Genomic DNA, 21,250 nt, shown 5'->3' on the forward strand with positions numbered 1-21,250 from the left:
ATGTCTTATAGCCTTTTACTTTTTAAATGCTTTTTTCATATTCAAATGCTGAAGTCTGCCTTATTATGCTTTTTTCTTGAGCAGGCAGAAAAAGAAACTTGACAGTTAGTCATCATAATCCTCCTGAAATTCTGCAAGAATCTTTCACGAAGTAATGTTAATAATATCCATTAAGAGAAGCAGCTCTAGAATTTTGCAGTGTGTTGTAACCCCCAGTCTTGGGAATGATTTAACAAATGTTTATTTGTAACACTACTGCAATACAAAAAGGAATACTCATACAGTTTGTGCCATCCCACCTCTAGTTTAAAAAAAGGGGGGGGGCGCGCTTGCTCAGATTATGCAGAGTCTCTCAGATGATTGTTTCTTTGGATATCCTTGTGCTGAGCTGAAAGAGAATGCACGCTTGTAAATGTTACTCCTTTCAAATATTGAGGATACCTTGTGTCTGGTCATTTTTTGTTATAAAAATATATATACGTAGATAAAGTATCCTGCCTGGGGATGGCTAATCTTCTGTAATGTTTATTCATTAGAATTTATGGTTTGTCTTCTCAGCTTGGGTGCTTGGCTAGAGTTAGAGAGGGAGTCAGTACTCTGAACAGCTCCACCGTCTGACCATATATTGTGAAGCTAAAGAGGGTTTAAAAAAGAGAGCCAGTGGAGCCTCTGTGTTTGAAAATGAGGAGGAATAACCCAGCTATACTGTATCACGATGCACCACATGCCCACTTCCAAGATGGAAAAGTTACATATGTGTAAGTAAATTTTACTTTTGTCACTCTGTTCCAACCCTACAGAATTTACTTTTCTTCTCCACTCCGCCCCACCGACAGCGGGAGATCTACTGCTCTCCACTGTAGTGCTGCAGTGAGACAGGGAGACATCAGAAGGGGTCAAACAAAACAAGCAGCAGGATAAATAGGCTAAAGCAGTCTCAAATCTCTACAGACTACTGTACCCCTTTCAGGAGTCTGGTTTGCCTTGCGTACCTACCCCCAAGTTTCTCCTCACTTAAAAACTACTTCCTTACAAAGTCAGACATAAAAATACAAAAGTGTGACAGCACACTATTACTGAAAAATTGCTTACTTTCTCATTTTACCATATAATTAAAAAATAAATCAATTGGAATATAAATATTGTACTTACATTTCAGTGTATTGTATATAGAGCAATATAAACAAGTTATTGTCTGTATGAAATTTTAGTTTGTACTGACTTTGGTAATGCTTTTTACGTAGCCTCTTATAAAACCAGGCAAGTATCTAGATGAGTTAATGTACCCTCTGGAAAACCTCTGTGTACCCCCAGGGGTATGCGTACCCGTGGTTAAGAACCACTGGGCTAAAGCACAACCTTGAGACCAGCCTCCGCTGGTACGAGTTCAGCACTACAAGTGAGAAAAAGTCCAAGTTTCTCCAGTTAAGCAGGGCCTGAAACGCACTACAAAAATTCTGCACCAGTCCAACCCAAGTCAGGAGCATTAGCGAAAGCATTCCCACATACTTTCCCTCGTGGGAAAAAGCTCAAGTGGCACTTGTTTCTCTCTCAGCATCCAGGCCCTAAAAACCTCTCTTTCCCACAGTGACTTGTTTCTCGCTTCTCCGACCCACTGGGGAGGGAATCCTAGCAGTGGTTATTCTCTCTCCCATCACTTTTCTGGGTTAGGGCTAAGCAAGCAAGTTACTTGTGCCTGCCTTCCTATGAGTATAGAGAAGAGAAATCCTAGCATGTAGGATTCTACCGCTACACTTTAAATTATTGTGGAGAACAAGGATTATAACCAGACTCTAAAGTATCTGCTACTGCATCCAGCCAATGGATAAATTGGCATGCTTTTTGCTTAATTGTTTAGCTAAATGCAATCGGTGTCCGTCCACATTTAAGTTATCATTGTGCTCTGGTGGTCACTTCAACAAAACGAATGGAGCTGTTCACTCTTTAGCTAGGTCTACGAGCTAGGATTGCAATTCCCTTGCTCGTGTACACATTCACAGTAGCTCTCATCAAGCTAGCATAAGTATAAGTAGCAGCATAGCCATGGTAGCACGGATAGTGGCAGGAGAGGCATGGGTGAGCCACACTGAGTACAATACCCACATGATTCAGGAGCAAATATGTGTACATGAGCAATGGAATCACACCCCTAGATGCCAGTGCAGATGCCACCTCTCAGAGCCAATCCATATAGCATGTTTTATCACGCACCAACATGCTCATACCCTGCTCCACTTGGACATGTTACACCAACATCCCCTAAAAAAGGCAAAATTTGCTATGTAGAGGAACTCTTAGAACTAGAGACATAGATTCATTGAACAGGCCAAGCTGTGTTTAGCACAAGTCTGGGGCCTAAGAGACATGTCCGTAAGCCACTTTTACAGCTCACCACTCAGTCCTTAAAAGTGAATGTCTATGGCCATAAAAGGTCATTATAGCAGCCAGACACTTCTTGACCACACTCCTTTTTGGATGGGCACATTTCCTACATAAAGGCCAATGGGAGGTGGCATAGGTGCCCACAGATCCCGCTATAGAAAGGGAATCTCCAAGTAACTAGTTAAGTTGGCTTTAAGTCTTCTTTGTAATGCCAGGGCAGCACAGAGTAAACTTAATGGTAGGCAAATCTGGCCCACTGTTCTAAGCTCTGTCTGGGCAATAGAAAAACACTTCAAGGTTTAAGTGTATCTTTTCAAGTGAGATAGATTTTCATTTTAAAAAAATGTTATCTAATTTCTAAAGATTATCCAACTTCTCTTCTCAGAGAAGTGCTTAAACTATCCCTTCAATATTATATTTTCCATTTTTCATATAGGAGTGTCCAATGTTAAGGTCCCTTGCAGTCCTATGATTCTGTGTTTTAGTGGAAGACAGTATACAGCATGTTCTCTTACAAGTTCACATATATACAGATGTCTTAGGCAGATGTATACTTTCATCTACAGATCTCTTTTCCAAGTTGTTACACTAGTGAAATCACAACCTAAAAGACGACCAAATTCCGAATGCTTGGACTTCCAAGCACCACCTGCTGTGTCCAGAAGTCTTACACTTGAGTTCTGGAGTGCTACACATACTTTCCAATATTAATGTAGTTTTTAATCCAGCCATCTAGCTTCTTGAAAGCCTCTAAAAGACAGGCTTCAAAACCATAAAAACATCAGCTTCAGGAACATATAATTATTATGTTTTTGAGATAACAGCTAAAATACTAAGCATTTGCTCACTATTTAGCAGCACCAGAAGAAGTATCGCCTTTTAGATGCCTGCTTCCAAACCATGTCAAGGAAGAGACTGGGGCATGTAGGAGCAAAGTTGTGAGGAACTGATGCCTGGTATCTTCCTGCTTCCTGCATATATGGCACCCGAAGAAAATCTTGCATTAGATTTACCCTGGACTAGAGTAGGGAGAAGACATCTGCATTTTATACCTGGTCCTTAAAGTAGAACTTTCTCCTGTCAAAGCCTATTTAAGTTAGAATAGGAGGATGCTTCCTGTTGGTTAAAAAAAAAAAAAAAAAAAAAAAGACACCATACCCTGGGCTAATAATTTAGAGATGCAATAGAGCATCCTCAAGTTACTAGGAAATTAAACGCAACAAGCTATGTTCACACAGTATTAATGACACACAGTTTATTATTAAAAAGAGTCAGGAAACTTAACTTCTGACTCGAATCCTACAGCACTACAAGTCTGTCACATTCCACAAATAGTTATAGTTCATACCCCAAAGACTTTCCAACATACTTCTCTGGAAATTAACTATTTACATTTGGGAAATAGCTGCAAACACATATCTAAGGTGGCCACTGTGTATTTAATATAGGCAGGCTGCATATCACTCCCTTCAAGCTGGTAAGTACTCAAGTCCTGCATATCTTCCTTCTTATTTTTGAGAAGGGGACATCTTCATCCACCCTGTTGAACAGAGAGGTGAAGCAGACTGGGCAGGAGAAAAATCCACAGACTTTTGCTGTTATTATCTAGATTATAGACTTTCATCAGTACTGGGTTTATAGAACAGCAACACAACTGTTTATGTTGCTATCAACCTATCTTTGCAACTGTAAAATAAATTCCAGGTACTTATTTATAGAAAGCAGCAGAAGTTGTGGAGAGGGATTCAGGATAAAGAATATGCAAGTGGGGAAAGTAATTCTAATATCAACATAACTCTATTTTTAAAGTTTGCAGTTGATTCTCTGTAACCTTGAGTTAATTTTTGCAAGCTTTTTTCCCCTTTTAGATTTAAAGCCTCTCAGTGATTGATAGGTGCCTTTGCATCCTTTAACAAAAAACAAAAATCTCTTTCACAACGTTTGTGGGCATGTATCACAGCTTTAGATAACATTTTCTCATCCTTACGTATGAAAAGTAAGTTTTGTACACAGACCCCAATATTATGAATTTTCAGACTATTAACATCCACCATTTTCTCAATAAAAAGTTTGTGGGGAAATAGGAAAATGATTGTGTTGTTTGCTCTTCACTGACATATTTACAGTCTGACTCCTACAAACTGTTGAAGCAGCAATCCCCACGCTTGTCAAACTAAGCCCTAGTCTACACTAGGAGTTGAGGTTGAATTTAGCAGCGTTAAATCAATTTAACCCTGCACCCGTCCACACAACAACGCCCTTTTTTCGACTGAAAGGGCTCTTAAAATGGATTTCCTTACTCCACCCCGACAAGGGGATTAGCGCTGAAATCGGCCTTGCTGGGTCGAATTTGGGGTACTGTGGACGCAATTAGATGGTATTGGCCTCCGGAAGCTATCCCAGAGTGCTCCATTGTGACCACTCTGGACAGCACTCTCAACTCAGATGCACTGGCCAGGTAGACAAGAAAAGGCCCGCGAACTTTTGAATTTCAATTTCCTGTTTGGCCAGCGTGGCAAGGTGCAGGTGACCATGCAGAGCTCATCAGCAGAGGTGACCATGATGGAGTCCCAGAATTGCAAAAGAGCTCCAGCATGGACCGAACGGGAGGTACGGGATCTGATCACTGTATGGGGAGAGGAATCCGTGCTATCAGAACTCTGTTCCAAAAGACGAAATGCCAAAACATTTCAAAAAATCTCCGAGGCCATGAGGGACAGAGGCTACAGCATGGACGCAACACAGTGCTGCGTGAAGCTTAAGCTCAGACAGAAAGCATACCAGAAAACCAGAGAGGCGAACGGCCGCTCCGGGTCCGAGCCCCAAACATGCCGCTTCTATGATGAGCTGCATGCCATTTTAGGGGGTTCAGCCACCACTACCCCAGTCGTGTTGTTTGACTCCTTCAATGGAGATGGAGGCAACACGGCAGCAGGTTTTGGGGACGAGGAAGATGATGATGATGATGAGGTTGTAGATAGCTCACAGCAAGCAAGAGGAGAAACCGGTTTTCCTGACAGCCAGGAACAGTTTCTCACCCTGGACCTGGAGCCAGTACCCCCCGAACCCACCCAAGGCTGCCTCCTGGACCCGGCAGGCGGAGAAGGGACCTCTGGTGAGTGTACTTTTTAAAATACTATACATGGTTTAAAAGCAAGCACATTTAATGATTAATTTGCCCTGGCATTCGTGGCTCTCCTGGATATACTCCCAAAGCCTTTGCAAAAGGTTTCTGGGGAGGGCAGTCTTATTCCATCCACCATGGTAGGACACTTACCACTCCAGGCCAGTAGCACATACTCGGGAATCATTGTAGAACAAAGCATTGCAGTGTATGTTTGCTGGCGTTCAAACAACATCCGTTCTTTATCTCTCTCTGTTATCCTCAGGAGAGTGATATCATTCATGGTCACCTGGTTGAAATAGGGTGCTTTTCTTAAGGGGACATTCAGAGGTGCCCGTTCCTGCTGGGCTGTTTGCCTGTGGCTGAACAGAAATGTTCCCCGCTGTTAGCCAGGGGGAGGGGAAATGGGCAGGGGCTAGCCACGCGCTGGGGGGAGGCAAAATGCGACCTTGGAACGAAAGCACATGTGCTATGTATGTAATATTAACAGCAAGGTTTACCGTGAAAGGGTGTACCCATTGTTCTATAAAATGGGTCTTTTTAAATACCATTGTCCCTTTTTTTTTTCCTCCACCAGCTGCATGCGTTTTAAGGATCACAGGATCTTCTCCTTCCCAGAGGCTAGCGAAGATTAGAAGGTGAAAAAACACGCACTCGCGATGAAATGTTCTCTGAGCTCATGCTGTCCCTCCCACACTGACAGAGCACAGACGAATGCATGGAGGCAGACAATGTCAGAGTGCAGGAAAGCACAAAATGACTGGGAGGAGAGGTGGTGGGCTGAAGAGAGTAAGTGGTGGGCTGAAGAGAGGGCTGAAGCTGAAAGGTGGCAGCAGCGTGATGAGAGGAGGCAGGATTCAATGCTGAAGCTGCTGGTGGATCAAACTCATATGCTGCAGCGTATGGTTGAGCTGCAGGAAAGGCAGCAGGAGCACAGACTGCCGCTACAGCCCCTGTGTAACCAACCGCCCTCCTCCCCAAGTTCCATAGCCTCCTCACCCAGATGCCCAAGAACACGATGGGGGGGGCCTCCGGCCTCCCAGCCACTCCACCCTAGAGGATTGCCCAAGCAACAGAGGGCTGCCATTCAACAAGTTTTAAACTTTTAAAGTGCTGTGTGGCCTTGTCCTTCCCTCCTCCACCACCCCTCCCTGGTGCTTCTCTCCTCCATCACCCCTCCCAGGCTACCTTGGTAATTATCCCCCTATTTGTGTGACGAATTAATAAAGAATGCATGAATGTGAAGCAACAATGACTTTATTGCCTCTGCAAGCAGTGATTGAAGGGAGGAGAGGGAGGGTGGTTAGCTTACAGGGAAGTAGAGTGAACCAAGGGGCAGGGGGTTTCATCAAGGAGAAACAAACAGAACTTTCACACCGTAGCCTGGCCAGTCATGAAACTGGTTTCAAAACTTCTCTGATGCGCACCGCACCCTCCCGTGCTCTTCTAACCGCCCTGGTGTCTGGCTGTGCGTAACCAGCAGCCAGGCGATTTGCCTCAACCTCCCACCCTGCCATAAACGTCTCCCCCTTACTCTCACAGATACTGTGGAGCGCACAGCAAGCAGAAATAATAGTGGGAATATTGGTTTCGCTGAGGTCTAACCGAGTCAATAAACTGCGCCAGCGTGCTTTTAAACGTCCAAATGCACATTGTACCACCATTCTGCACTTGCTCAGCCTATAGTTGAACAGCTCCTGACTACTGTCCAGGCTGCCTGTGTATGGCTTCATGAGCTGTGGCATTAAAGGGTAGGCTGGGTCCCCAAGGATAACTATAGGCATTTCAACATCCTCAATGGTTATTTTCTGGTCTAGGAATAAAGTCCCTTCCTGCAGCTTTTGAAACAGAGTTCCTGAAGATGCGAACGTCATGTACCTTTCCCGGCCATCCCACGTTGATGTTTGTGAAATGTCCCTTGTGATCCACCAGTGCTTGCATCACTATTGAAAAGTACCCCTTGCGGTTTATGTACTCGCCGGCTTGGTGCTCCGGTGCCAAGATAGGGATATGGGTTCCGTCTATGGCCCCACCACAGTTAGGGAATCCCATTGCAGCAAAGCCATCCACTATGACCTGCACATTTCCCAGGGTCACTACCCTTGATATCAGCAAATCTTTGATTGCGTTGGCTACTTGCATCACAGCAGCCCCCACAGTAGATTTGCCCACTCCAAATTGATTACCGACTGACCGGTAGCTGTCTGGCGTTGCAAGCTTCCATAGGGCTATTGCCACTCACTTCTCAACTGAGAGGGCTGTTCTCATCTTGGTATTCTTGCACCTCAGGTCAGGGGAAAGCAAGTCACAAAGTTCCATGAAAGTGCCCTTACACATGCAAAAGTTTCGCAGCTACTGGGAATCATCCCAGACCTGCAACACTATGAGTTCCCACCAGTCTGTGCTTGTTTCCCGAGCCCAGAATCAGCGTTCCACGTGAACCTGCCCCATTAGCACCATGATGCCCACGTTGGCAGGGTCCGTGCTTTGAAAGAAGTCTGTGTCCATGTCCTCATCACTCACATCACCACGCTGACGTCGCCTACTCGCCCGGTATCGCTTTGCCAGGTTCTGGTGCTGCATATACTGCTGGATAATGCGTGTAGTGTTTCATGTGCTCCTAATTGCCAAAGTGATCCGAGCGGGCTCCATGCTTGCCATGGTATGGTGTCTGCACAGAAAAAAGGCATGGAACGATTGTCTGCCGTTGCCCTGACGGAGGGAGGGGCGACTGACAACATGGCTTACAGGGTTGGCTTACAGGGAATTAAAATCAACAAAGGGGGTGGCTTTGCGAGAAACTGAATGGCCCCCTCAAGGATAGAACTCAAAACCTCAAGGACAGAACTCAAAACTGGGTTTAGTAGGCCGTTGGATTTCACAGAGGGAGGGAGGGAGGAGAAAATGAATACAAAACGAATCTGGTCTATTTCTTGTTTTGAGCCACTTCATCTATCTTTATACATCTTGCTGGCAGCAGACTGTGCAGTACGACTGCTAGCCATCGTTATCTCCTGGGTGCTCGGCATAAGACTGTGCAATATGACTACTGGCCATCGTCTTCTGCTAGCTGCCGATTAAAAGACAGTGTACTGCCCATAGGACTGAATCGCCACGAGACAAAACGAGGGAAATGACCTGGCTGAGTCACTCCCATGTTTGCCCAGGTGCCCAGTTAAAAGAACACCCAGGACTACATCGACGATGGCTACCAGTCATACTGCACTGTCTGCTGCCAAAAGGCAATAAACTGCTGCTGTGTAGCAATGCAGTACCACATCTGCCAACACCCAGGAGACATACGGTGACAGTGAGCTGAGCGGGCTCCATGCTTGCCGTGGTATGGTGTCTGCACAGATAACTCAAGAAAAAAGGCGCAAAACGATTGTCTACCCTTGCTTTCTCGGAGGGAGGGAGGGAACGGGGGCCTGACGATATGTAACCAGAACCACCCACGACAATGTTTTAGCCCCATCAGGCACTGGGATTTCTACCCAGAATTTAAATGTGCGGCGGAGACTGCGGGAACTGTGGGATAGCCACCCACAGTGCAACGCTCCAGAAGTCAACGGTTGCCTCGGTACTGTGGACACACTCCGCCGACTACATGCACTTAGAGCATTTGTGTGGGGACACACACAATCAACTGTATAAAAACGCTTTCTACAAAACTGACTTCTATAAATTTGACCTAATTTTCATAGTGTAGACATACCCTAAGCAATGGGGTGGGGGTGGAATGAAGAGAATGGAGGACAAAAAGGGCACATTAGACTCTCTTATTAAAAACAAAAACAAAACAACAAAACACTCATATGCATCTAACAACTTTTCAATTGCTTTATTATACAAACATCTTCCCTTCTCCTCCTCCCCCAATTTTGGTCAGACATAGTCCAGAGAGATTACTCATTGTATTCAGCAAAAACAACGAGTCCTTGTGGCACCTTAGAGACTAACAAATTTATTTTAGTCTAAGGTGCCACAAGGACTCCTCATTGTTTTTGCTGATAGTGACTAACACGGCTACCACTCTGAAACCTGTCATCGTATTCAGAGATTTCATAGTTTTCCTACTATTGCATTTTCAATGGGCAAAGATTTATTTTTCCACTTCAAGATTTATAGGGCTACCTGGATTTTCTTCAACTTTCACAAGATTCTTTGGTGGAGAACATACATTGAAAACTTCAGATCAACAGAAGCATTTGGAATTGTGTGCCACTGAATGCAGGATTCATCGAATGAAACTGTTTTGCAAACTTTAGCCTTCACTAACAAATAAGTCCAAAAACTCTGAAGTGCATTTTCCATCTGTATTCCTGAACTCTGAGGCCATGCCTACACTACAAAGTTTGGTTAATGCAAGTTACGTCGGCATATAGCCGCTGACTTTTAGATATTGCCTGGATGTGCGCGTACACTGGGCTGCTTGCATTGGCGCTACTGCACGAGTGGTTGGGTTGATAAAACTGCAGAGCACATAGGGAGGTATCCCAGTGTGCTGCACAACCCCATATGGCACAAAGTCTTATGGGATATTTTCACATTGCTTTCTGGAAAACCAGCAATTTGCCTAGGGATTCCCACAATACTACTTTCAACATAGCATAGTGCTTGTTCTATCCCATAATTTTTGCATCTTTTTTAAAACTCCCACAGTACTGTATGTTGCTTTTTGGTCTCTGCCATCTCTCTAGCAGAAGCATGGACCTTGCACAGCTCAGCACAATTCTTATAACCGTTGTTAATACAGCATGTGTAATTCTATTGTACTTGCGTACCTTCAATGAGTATTACTACAACAGCGAGTGCGAGGAGGATGAAGAGGTGATGTTCAACCACAATGACTGGATACTAATGGACATAGTGAATAAAAATAGCATGTTGCTGCTGGCATTCCTGGAATAGCTATCCATGGTGGATTGTCACTTCTGGGCCCAAGATACAAGCACCGATAGATGGGATTGCACCATAGGGATCATAGCAATAGTGAAGAACTTTCAGATGAGAAACGCCACATTCCTCGATCTGTGTTCTGTGCCCACCTCAGCATTCAGAGCAAGGAAACCAGACGGACAACTGCTTTGGCAGTGGAGAAGCAACTGGCAGTCACACAATGCTGGATTGCTATCGGTCAGAGGCTACTCACTTTGGAGTTCAAAAATCCACAGTGGGGAACCATTGTCATCCAAGTGTGCAAGGCCATTAAGCATATCCTACTGCCCACGACTTAGACTTTAGGCAATGTGCAGGAAAGAGTAGATGGATTTTCAGCAATGGGGTGCCCAAACTGGGGCATAAACATCCCACCTTGCTAGCAAGTACATAGATAGGTATTTTTCCATGGTTATGCAAATCCTAGTGAATCAGTGAGGGTACTTCAATGACCATGTGGGCTAGTCAGGGAAAGTACATGATGCTTACATCTTTAAGAACACACAACTTTTCCAAAAGCTGCAAGCAGAGATACTGTTCTTCCCCAACTGGTGCATTCCCATTGACAAGGCTGAAAGGTTGAAATAGTGATCCAGGGAACCCAGCCTACCCTTTGCTTCCCTGGCTCCTGAAGCTGTACACTCCCCATCTTCACAGCACTAAAGAAAGATTCAACTAGCAGCTGTTGAATGTACACAGCTCAGTTGGCCTGGAGACAATGAATGAGACAGATGTCTTTAGCCTTCTGTAGGACTGTGGACTAGACCCTGAGCTGAGACACCCTGCCCTTGGAGGAGGCTGAGAGGACCTGCTGGGACTGCCGTACACCACCTACCCCAAGGACACTGAGGACCTGCAAGCTACAGAGCCACACCAATGGACTAGGGTAGGAAGTAGCCCAGGGGAACCAGACCTTGGTCAGGTTGTGCTGTTGCAATATGAGTCAATGTGTTTTGGCAGGATCCTTGCTGACCCAATGGTGGGATCCCCTGCCACTGACAGGGGCCCTGGGCTAGGACCTGGTGAAGTAGAGTGGGCTTGGATCCCCCTAACTCCTCCTGTCAACCCCAATCCAAGCCCCTAGACTGTGTGTGCTGTCTGCCTGAGCCAGGAGGTGAGGCTACAGACTGCTTAATTGCCTACTTTTCTGCCCCACCTGGAAGGCCAGAACCATTGACTGTGTTTGCTGTCTGCCTTAGCCAGAAAGCTAGGCTAACAACTATCTGATTGCCATTGCTCTGTCCTGCCTGGAGGGCCAGAGCCACTGACGGAGTAAAAAGAAAAAGAGTACTTGTGGCACCTTAGAGACTAACATATTTATTTGAGGATAAGCTTTCGTGAGCTACAGCTCACTTCATCGGATGCATGCAGTGGAAAATACAGTGGGGAGATTTTATATATGCAGAGAACATGAAACAATGGGTGTTACCATACACACTGTAACAAGAGTGATGGTAACACCCATTGTTTCATGTTCTCTGTGTATATAAAATCTCCCCACTGTATTTTCCACTGCATGCATCCGATGAAGTGAGCTGTAGCTCATAAAAGCTTATGCTCTAATAAATTGGTTAGTCTCCAAGGTGCCACAAGTACTCCTTTTCTTTTTGCGGATACAGACTAACATGGCTGCTACTCTGAAACCTGACAGAGTACTGTCCATCCTAGCCAGGAAGCCTGGGCTAGGGACTACAAATTAACTGTTAATTGCCTGACTCAGCAGGTCAGAGTGGCCCCTACGTATGCAAAGAAACAGAGACCAGCACATGGTAAAAACATTTTAGCAGCACTTTAAATGGGTGACATACTTTAAAAACACCAAATAAACAAACATTCACATTTACGTATTAAAAACATACTACGATGTTTCATTCATATTACAAAACATGTGTGCATTGTGGTTAATCCTGTGGTAGCACAGTTCACAGCAGCATGCGTAGGGGAAAGTTCCCCTGCAATAGGAGAGAAACAAGGCCACTATTCCCAGAAATGTTTGGGAGAGGATTGCAGAGTACCTCCATGAAAGTTTCAGCAAGGTTGCTGAAGAGGATGAGAGGGACAGCCCTATTCAGGGGAACAAAGAACTCCAAGTGGTCCCAGCAGCCTAATCCAATGAGCCAAAAAATGGAAAAGTGGATGCCACCTTTCTTCCACCTCTATCGAAACTGAAGACACTGATCTTAAGTAGACTATGTAATTCTGACTGTCCTACTATTTTTCTATATTGTGTGTTATAACTGTGTTGGTTCCAGGATATTAGACAAGGTGGGTTAGGTAATATCTTTTATTGGACCACTTTCTCTTTGGGAGAGAAGTTTTTGAGCTTACACACCTTTTGAAAGCTTGTCTCTCTCACCAACAGAAGTTGGTCCAATAAAAGATATTACCTCAACCACCTTGTCATACTAATTTTCTAACATTTTAGAACTTAAGTGAGCAGTTAAACATCAGTGCCTTTGTTTTCTAAACTTGCAGATGGGACAGATACCATTTTCAAATGGGGAAAGGAGGAAGAGGAGATCTTGGGCAATGAAATGTAAAAAATGCTTATAAGGAACAACATAGGTACACATTTACCCAAGCTCCCTTCCCCTTTATAAGAAGGCTCATCTGTGCTTCCCTAGCAGAACTGCCTTGAAATCCTTGTGACTGTTGTGGTATGAGTAAGTAGGCTGAGTACAAGGCAGGCAAGGGGTTGGGGGAGGAGAAAGAGTATGGTTGAATGGCAAAAGTCAAGGGGTTACACTAGATAGGCATACTTCAGAAAATGAAAGTGAAGCCAATAGAAAGGAACATGAAGTATTATCAAAGTTTAAGCTGGAAAGCAGGAGGACTGAAAGGAATTAACCACACAGAAAGCTAACTTGGGCACCCTTGTAGATAGTTCCATTAAAGCTTTTGCTGAAAGTCAGTGGGAATCACAAAAAGTAGTTAATATTGGAATGTTTAAAGACTGGAATAGAAAAATATTAGAAGAAAATGGCACATCCTCACCTGGAACAGTGTTCCATAATCTCAAAAGAAGATACAGAAGACACAGAAATCCAGAAACAGGAAATAAAGTAATCAGAAGACTGGAGAGGCTGTCTGAAGAGTGTGAAAAAAATTCAGACTATTTAGTTGAGAGGCGGCTATCCAAAGAACAGTATAAACCATAGGAATAGAGTAGGGTACTCAATTAAATTGAAAGGCAATATGTTTAAAACTAATACAAGAAAGTGCTTGTTTAAAAATACAACTCATAATTGGCCTGCCATGAAATATCATTGGAGGAAAGAGCTTAGCAGAAATCAAAAAGTTAGACATTTATTTAGATGCGAACACCTAATATCACACAAGATAAAATAAATTCCTCCTTACTTCAGGGCATGAGCTAACCACTGACTGACAGGGAGCCTTAAGTAGTACTGCAAAAAGAAGGGAGAACAACAGAACCAAGGAGACAGAGCGCAAACCACAGCAAGACAGGAAACAAAAATTTGAAGCAAAGGCTAAAAGCAGAGAAGTCCAAGGTGAGAATTCAGTGTCCGCCCCCCGTCACACCAAATCCACCCCTGGTTACAGAACTATGCTCCAGAACCTCAGTTTTGTGTTTGTTTTGAAGTTGTTTCTAGCCCTCAAAATGTGAGCCAAATGAAAACCAATGCAGCGCTGTCCTGAACCAGGAGATTCCAGCAGCTCCCTCAATGCCTATTCTTATATGTTCATACTTCATGTTTTCACAAAAACAGCATGAACATTAAATTAGTAAACACTCTCTGATGACAGACATAATATTCAGGATTAATAGGGAAGATCCCCACTCCCCTCTTATTTTCCCTGTACCCACTTAGTACCTTTAAAGAGTAAACAGACTAGACTGTAAGTTATAAAAGAGTTGAAAGCTGGTACTACAACTGTTATGGAGTAGCCCTGCCAATTGTTGCATTTATTTATTTATTGGTTTGCAATGTTACTCTCTGTAGCTCCGAGATGCTCCGAAAACAGGAAAGTCTGTGCAAATTATCATTACTCTGAATAGTCAGTTTCACTAGTCAACAGACCTAAAAACAGGAGAGGAGGAAAGTTACTGCTTATAACAAAACTAGGTGCGTGACTCAGACAGAAGTGGTATTGTTTGCCCACGTCCCTCTCAGCCGCCTACAGAGAATGACAGGGGCAGCGAAACACAGGTAGTGTCAGTTTCATCATCAAGTTTCGTTTCCCCGACTCCCTCTCTCCGGTTCGTGCTCCTGCTCGACAGCGATTCTATAGCGCCGACCCCGGCCACTGACAGAGGCGCCGACCCAGCCGCCGCCTCGTTACCCGCAGCGCCCTACGGAGCCGCCAGAGGAAGCGCCACATCCCCGGGGGAGAGAGCAGGACGAACGGGGGAGAGGGGAAGCGGCAGCAGGGATGGGTAGAGGGAGGCGGACGGGGGAGACCGAGCGTCTTAACAGCCCCTCCGGAGCAGGGGCAGGGCGCGGAGCAGCGCAGCGCTGCGCTCCCCTGGGGCCGCCAGCTCGCGGCTTCCCCACCCAGGACTCCCCGGGCCAAAGGGGCCGCCGATGTCCGCGGGCCCCGCCTCAGGGCACCTCCTGCCCGCGCTCTCCCCACCTGTTGGCCGCGACCCCGCCGCCGGCTCGGACCCCGCCCTGTCCGCCAGCGGGCAGCACAGGGCAGCGGCTGGGGGCGCGGGGCCGGACCCCGCTCGGGGCGGGGGGCGCGGAGCCCCGGGGAACCCTACTCGCCGGCCGTGTTACCTCCTCGCCAGCGCCCTCCTCCGCTGCGCTGCCCGCGCACGCCATGATCGCGCTGCCCGCGCACGGGGCCGCCGACTTCTCTCAACGGCCGGCTGGCGGCGGCGCCTCCCTCCGCGGCCGCTTCACTCCCGCGCCAGGCGCTGCCCCCTTCCCTGCGCTCGCCGGCGTGGAGTCTGCAGCCACCCTTCGCCGGCCCAGCGGGGAAGAGGGAGCCGCTCCTAGGGCCCTGTCCCGCCCCCTCATTTACATAGCCAACGCCCGGCAGCCTCCTGTGGCTTGGCCCCTCTCATGCCCTACCTTTGGGACCCGCCTCCTCATTTGCATGCCAAGTCCCTCCCACAGGGGGGACGCTGTTGCTTTGAGTACTTTGCTCCGCGGATGGAGCTTTCCCCTTGCGGGCGCCAGGGCATTCCCCTCCCCCGCCCCGCGCCGGGCTTAGCCGCCAGCACCATTCCCCGGACGGCCACCCATGTCCCCACTTCAGCAGCCAGCCTGCAAATCACACAGCCCAGCCCGCCGCCACGGGCGAGCGCCTCGCCTCCCCGTGCTGCAGCTCTGTCCCCTGCGGCAACAATTGCAGCCACGCCGCCAGCTCGCCTGATTTTATCACCACGGGTCTGATCCTCGGGGCGGTTTTTTAAGCCTCAGTCTGCAAGATACTGACGACTGCACGCCAAGTAGCTTTCGTTTTAAAATGAAAATGAAGTTGCTGGCGCTCATGGTTGTAGCCCCCAAACTGTATCCGAAAGGGTCAGAAAGGTCAGGAGAAAAGAAAGATAAGCCAGGTTGAACAAAATCTTCTAGTTTAAGGCCAATTTTAAAAAGCAGTTCCCTGTGAGGTAAAACAGCAGTTCAAGAAGGGATAACGGTAACATATTGCAATTTGCATACCGATAAAATTAGTTTGCATATTAGTGTATGCAGTGTTGTAGCAGTGTCCCTCCCAGGATACTAGAAAGAAGAACTGGGTGAGGTAAGATCTTTCACTGGACCAACTTCTGCTGGTGAGAGACAAGCTTTCAAGCTTACACAGAGCTCTTACAACCCAAAGAATTTCTAAAGTCTGCCTTGTTTACTGGTGGAATTTCCCTGTGGACAATTAAAATAGACTAGTCAGTTTCACTCGGTGATCATTCACTTTCAGGCACTTATTCACTAGTCCAATGATAAAATGTTTGGGATGCTTGTTTAAAATAAATCAGTGACTGCTGCTTCCATTAGAATATGGGGGGCGGAGGAGGAGACGAACTAATGGAAGTATTTTTTACTGGTTTTGGGGATTGAAAACTCCCTCTTTCCGTGTTCCAAAATTCTAATGTCCTTATTCAGACCCCAATCTTGCAGTGAACTCTACAGGGCTGTGCACATGTAAGTCTAGTATTGTCAACTCTTGGCAATCATGAGTCTTGGAGTATTTGGTGATTTTCTTATAACCAGGTAATTTCATGAGAATTTCACTCTTTAAAAAAAATTCTAGCTCTCATGATTGCAGAGAAAAGCTTTTAACTCTTACAGTTCAATAACCAAAAGGCAAATAAGATTAAGTTGTTCTGAGTTTCATGTTGCTGCCTGACTCATGACTGAATGCTTGCTGTTAACAAAACCATATCTAAAATGGTTCATTAGCAGGACTACTTGGTAGACTCTCCCACAAGGGGCCAAATCTCAAGATGTTTTGAGCATCTGCAACTCCCTGCAGAGCAGACTGCAAGAGCAGACGTCCCTCAACCCTCTGTCAATGGGAACAGAGGATGTATGGAAAAGCCACTCACCACCCAGAAGCCTCAGGTCTTCAGCAGTCAAAAGTAGGCAGGCAGCAACATCCCAGAGAGATGAGATCTGTCTACTCCTAGCCCATCCCAAGCTAGATAAAGCAGAGTTCACAAAAAGTGTTGGGGGAGAAGGGGTAGCTAGAGAAGTACAGCCCTAAAATGAGCACTTCCCTGTTGCATGACCCCCTATCCCTGCCAGCTGGGCTTCAAAGAGTTCTGTTACCTTTTGTTTTCATAAGCAGTGGAGAGCGTGGCTGTCATCTTCTCCTTCTCCCTTCCCCATCCCCCAATGCCTTTCAGATTTAACTAACCACAAACGAAAAAATAATCTGATATCTTTTCTTAGATTCAGCTATACACCGGTGTGACAGTATGGATGGATAAGTAAACTGCCAGCTGCTCTTATATAGTCTTCCGCAAGAAAGCTTTTGCATCAAGTTGCCAGTGAAAACCCATCTATACCAGTATAGCTCTCTAGGACAGATCTGAAAAATACAGAGTGCTATTTTACTCTATAGATGCAGTTTGCAGGCCCATACATGCCTTCCAGTTGAGTCAATGCACACAACTTTCCAGCACCATGTGCTAATTGATAGGCCTTTCCCAGCTCCACCTAAACTTGTTACATTTCATATGCAGAGTACTTTTTGCCTTTACATTAGTTACTTCTCATAACTAAACAATTTGTATCCCCTTTTTACAGATAGAGTAACCCCCTTACTCAAATGAGAAGAATGGTTACAATCTAAAGGGCCAACAAAACACAGTTAGACACAGAAGGCCCATAGTTCACCCCTAATGGGGTAAGAATACTATCATGGAGAAAGAAAAGGAAGAAAACTGTAAGGAGGAACTGACTAAGTAATTACTACAAGCAGTATACCAGATCCCACAAGGCCACCTTCCCTCACTTCCCCACCCCCAATGAATAAGTCCCCCTACAGAAGGGCCAACATAGTAGTTAGGATTACAGTACTTAATTACCCCATTTGGAAAAGAAGAGAGGGGTGCAGAAAACAAAAGCATATAGATCCCTTCAAAACCATTGGGTTTCTGCACAAGGAGGATTAAAAGTCTACACATGAGGATGCCTCAACATTACCCAGATCACTCATTGTTTCTTTTCTTCTTAAGAACTTGGCTCCTGCTCTAGCAAGGAGCATCTCTGGCCTAGCATTCTCATCTTTCCTCCTGCCCCACAAATTTTTCTAAGGGAGTATGCACAGTTTGGGGTGCCTGGTATGAGCAGAAACTGGCATTTACTGAGGATAAGCTGAGAGCTCTGGCTGAGCCCTCAATTTCCCCCCCAGGGTTCCCCATCTGAAGATTGGGAGAGTCAGCAACATTTTTCCCCTCAGTCTTTTACACCATCTCCCTTTGGGGAAAAGATCCTTGGCTTTTTATTGGTTCAGAAGCTCTGACTTTTCCCAGCTTCCATGGGCTGCTTTCTGAGGAGGTGGGCTTTCATTGCTTTGGTTAGCCTGGGGTTATCCCTAAAGGACAAACAGAACCTGCTGATTATAAAAGCCTCCATTACCTTTTAAATCCTAAGACTAACTCATTCATATTTCTACATTCACTTGCTTTAGCCTTGTAAATAATTCTGTAATTTTCTCTATTTAATAAATCTTCATATGATTTATTACAGGATTGGTTACAAGCTTTGTCCGTGGTGTGAGATCTAAGGCACAACTGACCTTTTAGGGCTAGGACTAACCTGAATATTGCTGTGATTCCTTGTCTTAAGGGCCATCTGTCACAGAGACACCCTCACTTGCATAGCAATCCAAGGGGAGAATCCAAGGGGACTGTCTATGACTCTATGTTAAAGCTATTAAAGTGCCTGAGGAGTTTGCACTTGCTGCAGCTAGTTAGTGAAATTTTAGTTCAGGGCACAAATCTCAAATTGGTTGTGAGTTCTGCTTTTTTAAACAGTCTGCCCTGAGGTTGGTACTCACACTCTTGTGCCACTGTTGGGAGTGTCACATCCTGTTATTAATGTGCTGACTAGCATGAGCCTCCTCAGTGTTAGAGTATTATTGCAGCTTCTGAATACAGTATCTAGCATTTTTACCCATACAAACATGCATTCCCAGCTTGTGTGCATGCAAAGTTCTTGTGCAACCTACATTTTGAAAAGTAAATGATTTTGGGTAACCAACCTGAGTGAACTTGAAAGGGGGCTTCTTTATAGTACCTCAGGTTAGTCACCTAAAGATTGACACACTCCAAGTCCCTAACTGTATTTGAAAACTTAGGCCTACATGTATACAAGGCAGCATCTCCCTCATTCAGTGCAAATGGTGCATTAGAACTACCTTGAAGCAAGATCAGTCATCTTTAGATTAAGACAATACCTAACACTGAACAACAGATCAAATTCTTAATAGGATAGCCAAGTTTTGAAGACATTGCTATTATTAGGTCCAATAAATTGCAAGCTTGCATTAGTCATCACACTGCCCACATGTGCAGGTACTTTATCAGGAAATAGCTAACGGGAACCACAGAAAAACTCAGTTTAGAACAAGATAGGAAAAAACTCCTGTAAAAATAGTACTCTTAGGGAATCAACAGAAGATCAGCACCTTAAGCTAGACAGAGTAGGGCATCAGTTTCAAAGGGACAAAAATTCTTACATTCCTAGACTTGCCCAATCCCTCAGGGATGTCTTAACAGTCTCTCACATTTACTAGGCTTGTATACAGTTCATACGTCCCTAGCAGAAGAGGAGGGGGGGGGGGGAAATCAACCGATCTCTAGATTTTCCCTTGTCTTAGGGATACTGGCCAGTCTTCCCCATTACCAAGTCCCTTCACCTCCTGGAAGCCCCGCTGATTCTCTCTCTTCCAGGAAGATTTTTATTTTCAAATACCTAATACACATCCTCCCAGGCATAACAATAGAATTATCCCACCACTTATAAGAAGGATGGAGCAGGCTTACTTTCTTGTTCCTTTGATTCTAGTGGGCAGGCATTGATTTCTAGCAGATGTTAAAGGGAGGAGTCAACCACAGCTCCTGTAGAGCATTAACCCCTTCCCTCCCTGACCCCATGTAGGGTTTGTACATCCTAATATACCATATCACTTCCCTCTTCAGTTTCCTCCAACCTTTCACACCAAGCACAACTCTGCAGTCCTCTTTTTCCTCTGCTCTTTGTGCCTAGTCACCCCTTTTGTAGCTTCTCCCCACTCTCACCTCTGTGACTTCTTCCATGCTCTCACCTCATGCCTAGTCTTCACTTGTTTTCCAATACTGGAGATGTTTACAAACTCCTCTTTCAAGTCTTGCCTCAAAACAGACTCTTTTCCCTGAAGCATTAGTAAGCCACACAAAGTACTAATATTTATTTAGAAATTAAACACTTCAAAAAACCCAGTACTGCACTAACGTGATAAACCTACCTTCCACTGAAGTGTACGTTATGTCAGAGTTTTATATTCTCTACTTCGTGCTTCATTAATTTAATCACACAAATAATTCCATTGATTTCAGTGGGCCTACTTCCATGAGTCAGTGCTCCTCAATGTGAGTACAGAATCAGGCCCTTTGACTGTAAGAATTTTGGGGAAGGGACAGCCTTCCTCTACATTTTGTAAAAGATTGAGCAGACTGTTGCTGCTCAATAAGTAATTTATGACCAGATATGGAAACTCTTTTTGAATCTGTATGGTGAAACTAGTATGATTTAGCATAGTAAAAACTGCTTGTAAAACTCATTTCAGGACATTTCAGCTGCATTTTCTAATGGTTGCCTGCTGGATAACTTTTAGTGTTATGCTCCTTTGTCCGCTACCTTCCTCTTTCGATAGTCTTCCCAAACATTTCCCATAAACTGGAAACACAAGTGATGTTTTGAAACATGGTAGCATTTGTAAAAACCAATTAGGACTTACCTAGACAAAGACAATCTTCATCTGGGATTAACCACAATCAACCAACACCTTCATAAACACCATTGCCTTTGTCTACACTATGTGCTATGTGGTGTTTAAAAATGTGTCAGATAGAACATATGAGCTAACACATTTTAAAATGCTACAGTGGCATAACTATAGTGCCACAGTATGCTACGGTATCCCTGTAGTGTAGACGCAGACTACAGCAATGGAAGAGATTTTCTGTTACTGTAGGAATTCCACCTCCCAAGTGACTGTAAGTAGCTTGACAGAAGCATTCTTCCATCGACCTAGCTGTGTCTACACTGGGGGTTAGGTAAGCATAACTACAGTGTTCAGATTGTGTGGATTTTTCACACTCCTGAGTGTCGAAGCTATGTTAACCTAAGT

General features: G+C 45.1%; 1 protein-coding gene across 1 annotated transcript in view; it reads right to left on the reverse strand.

Annotated features, from left to right (window-relative positions):
• TTC39B (tetratricopeptide repeat domain 39B) overlaps positions 1–15,268 on the reverse strand; it is a 144,010-nt gene extending 128,742 nt beyond the window's left edge. Inside the window, exon 1 of the mRNA XM_074953430.1 lies at positions 15,187–15,268. Coding sequence (XP_074809531.1) covers positions 15,187–15,231 — 45 coding nt within the window. The 5' untranslated portion in view covers positions 15,232–15,268. The remainder of the gene's footprint in view (positions 1–15,186) is intronic.
• Positions 15,269–21,250: the final 5,982 nt, after the last annotated feature.

Source organism: Natator depressus, chromosome 5 (assembly GCF_965152275.1).
Source record: "Natator depressus isolate rNatDep1 chromosome 5, rNatDep2.hap1, whole genome shotgun sequence".
Taxonomy (NCBI): domain Eukaryota; kingdom Metazoa; phylum Chordata; order Testudines; family Cheloniidae; genus Natator; species Natator depressus.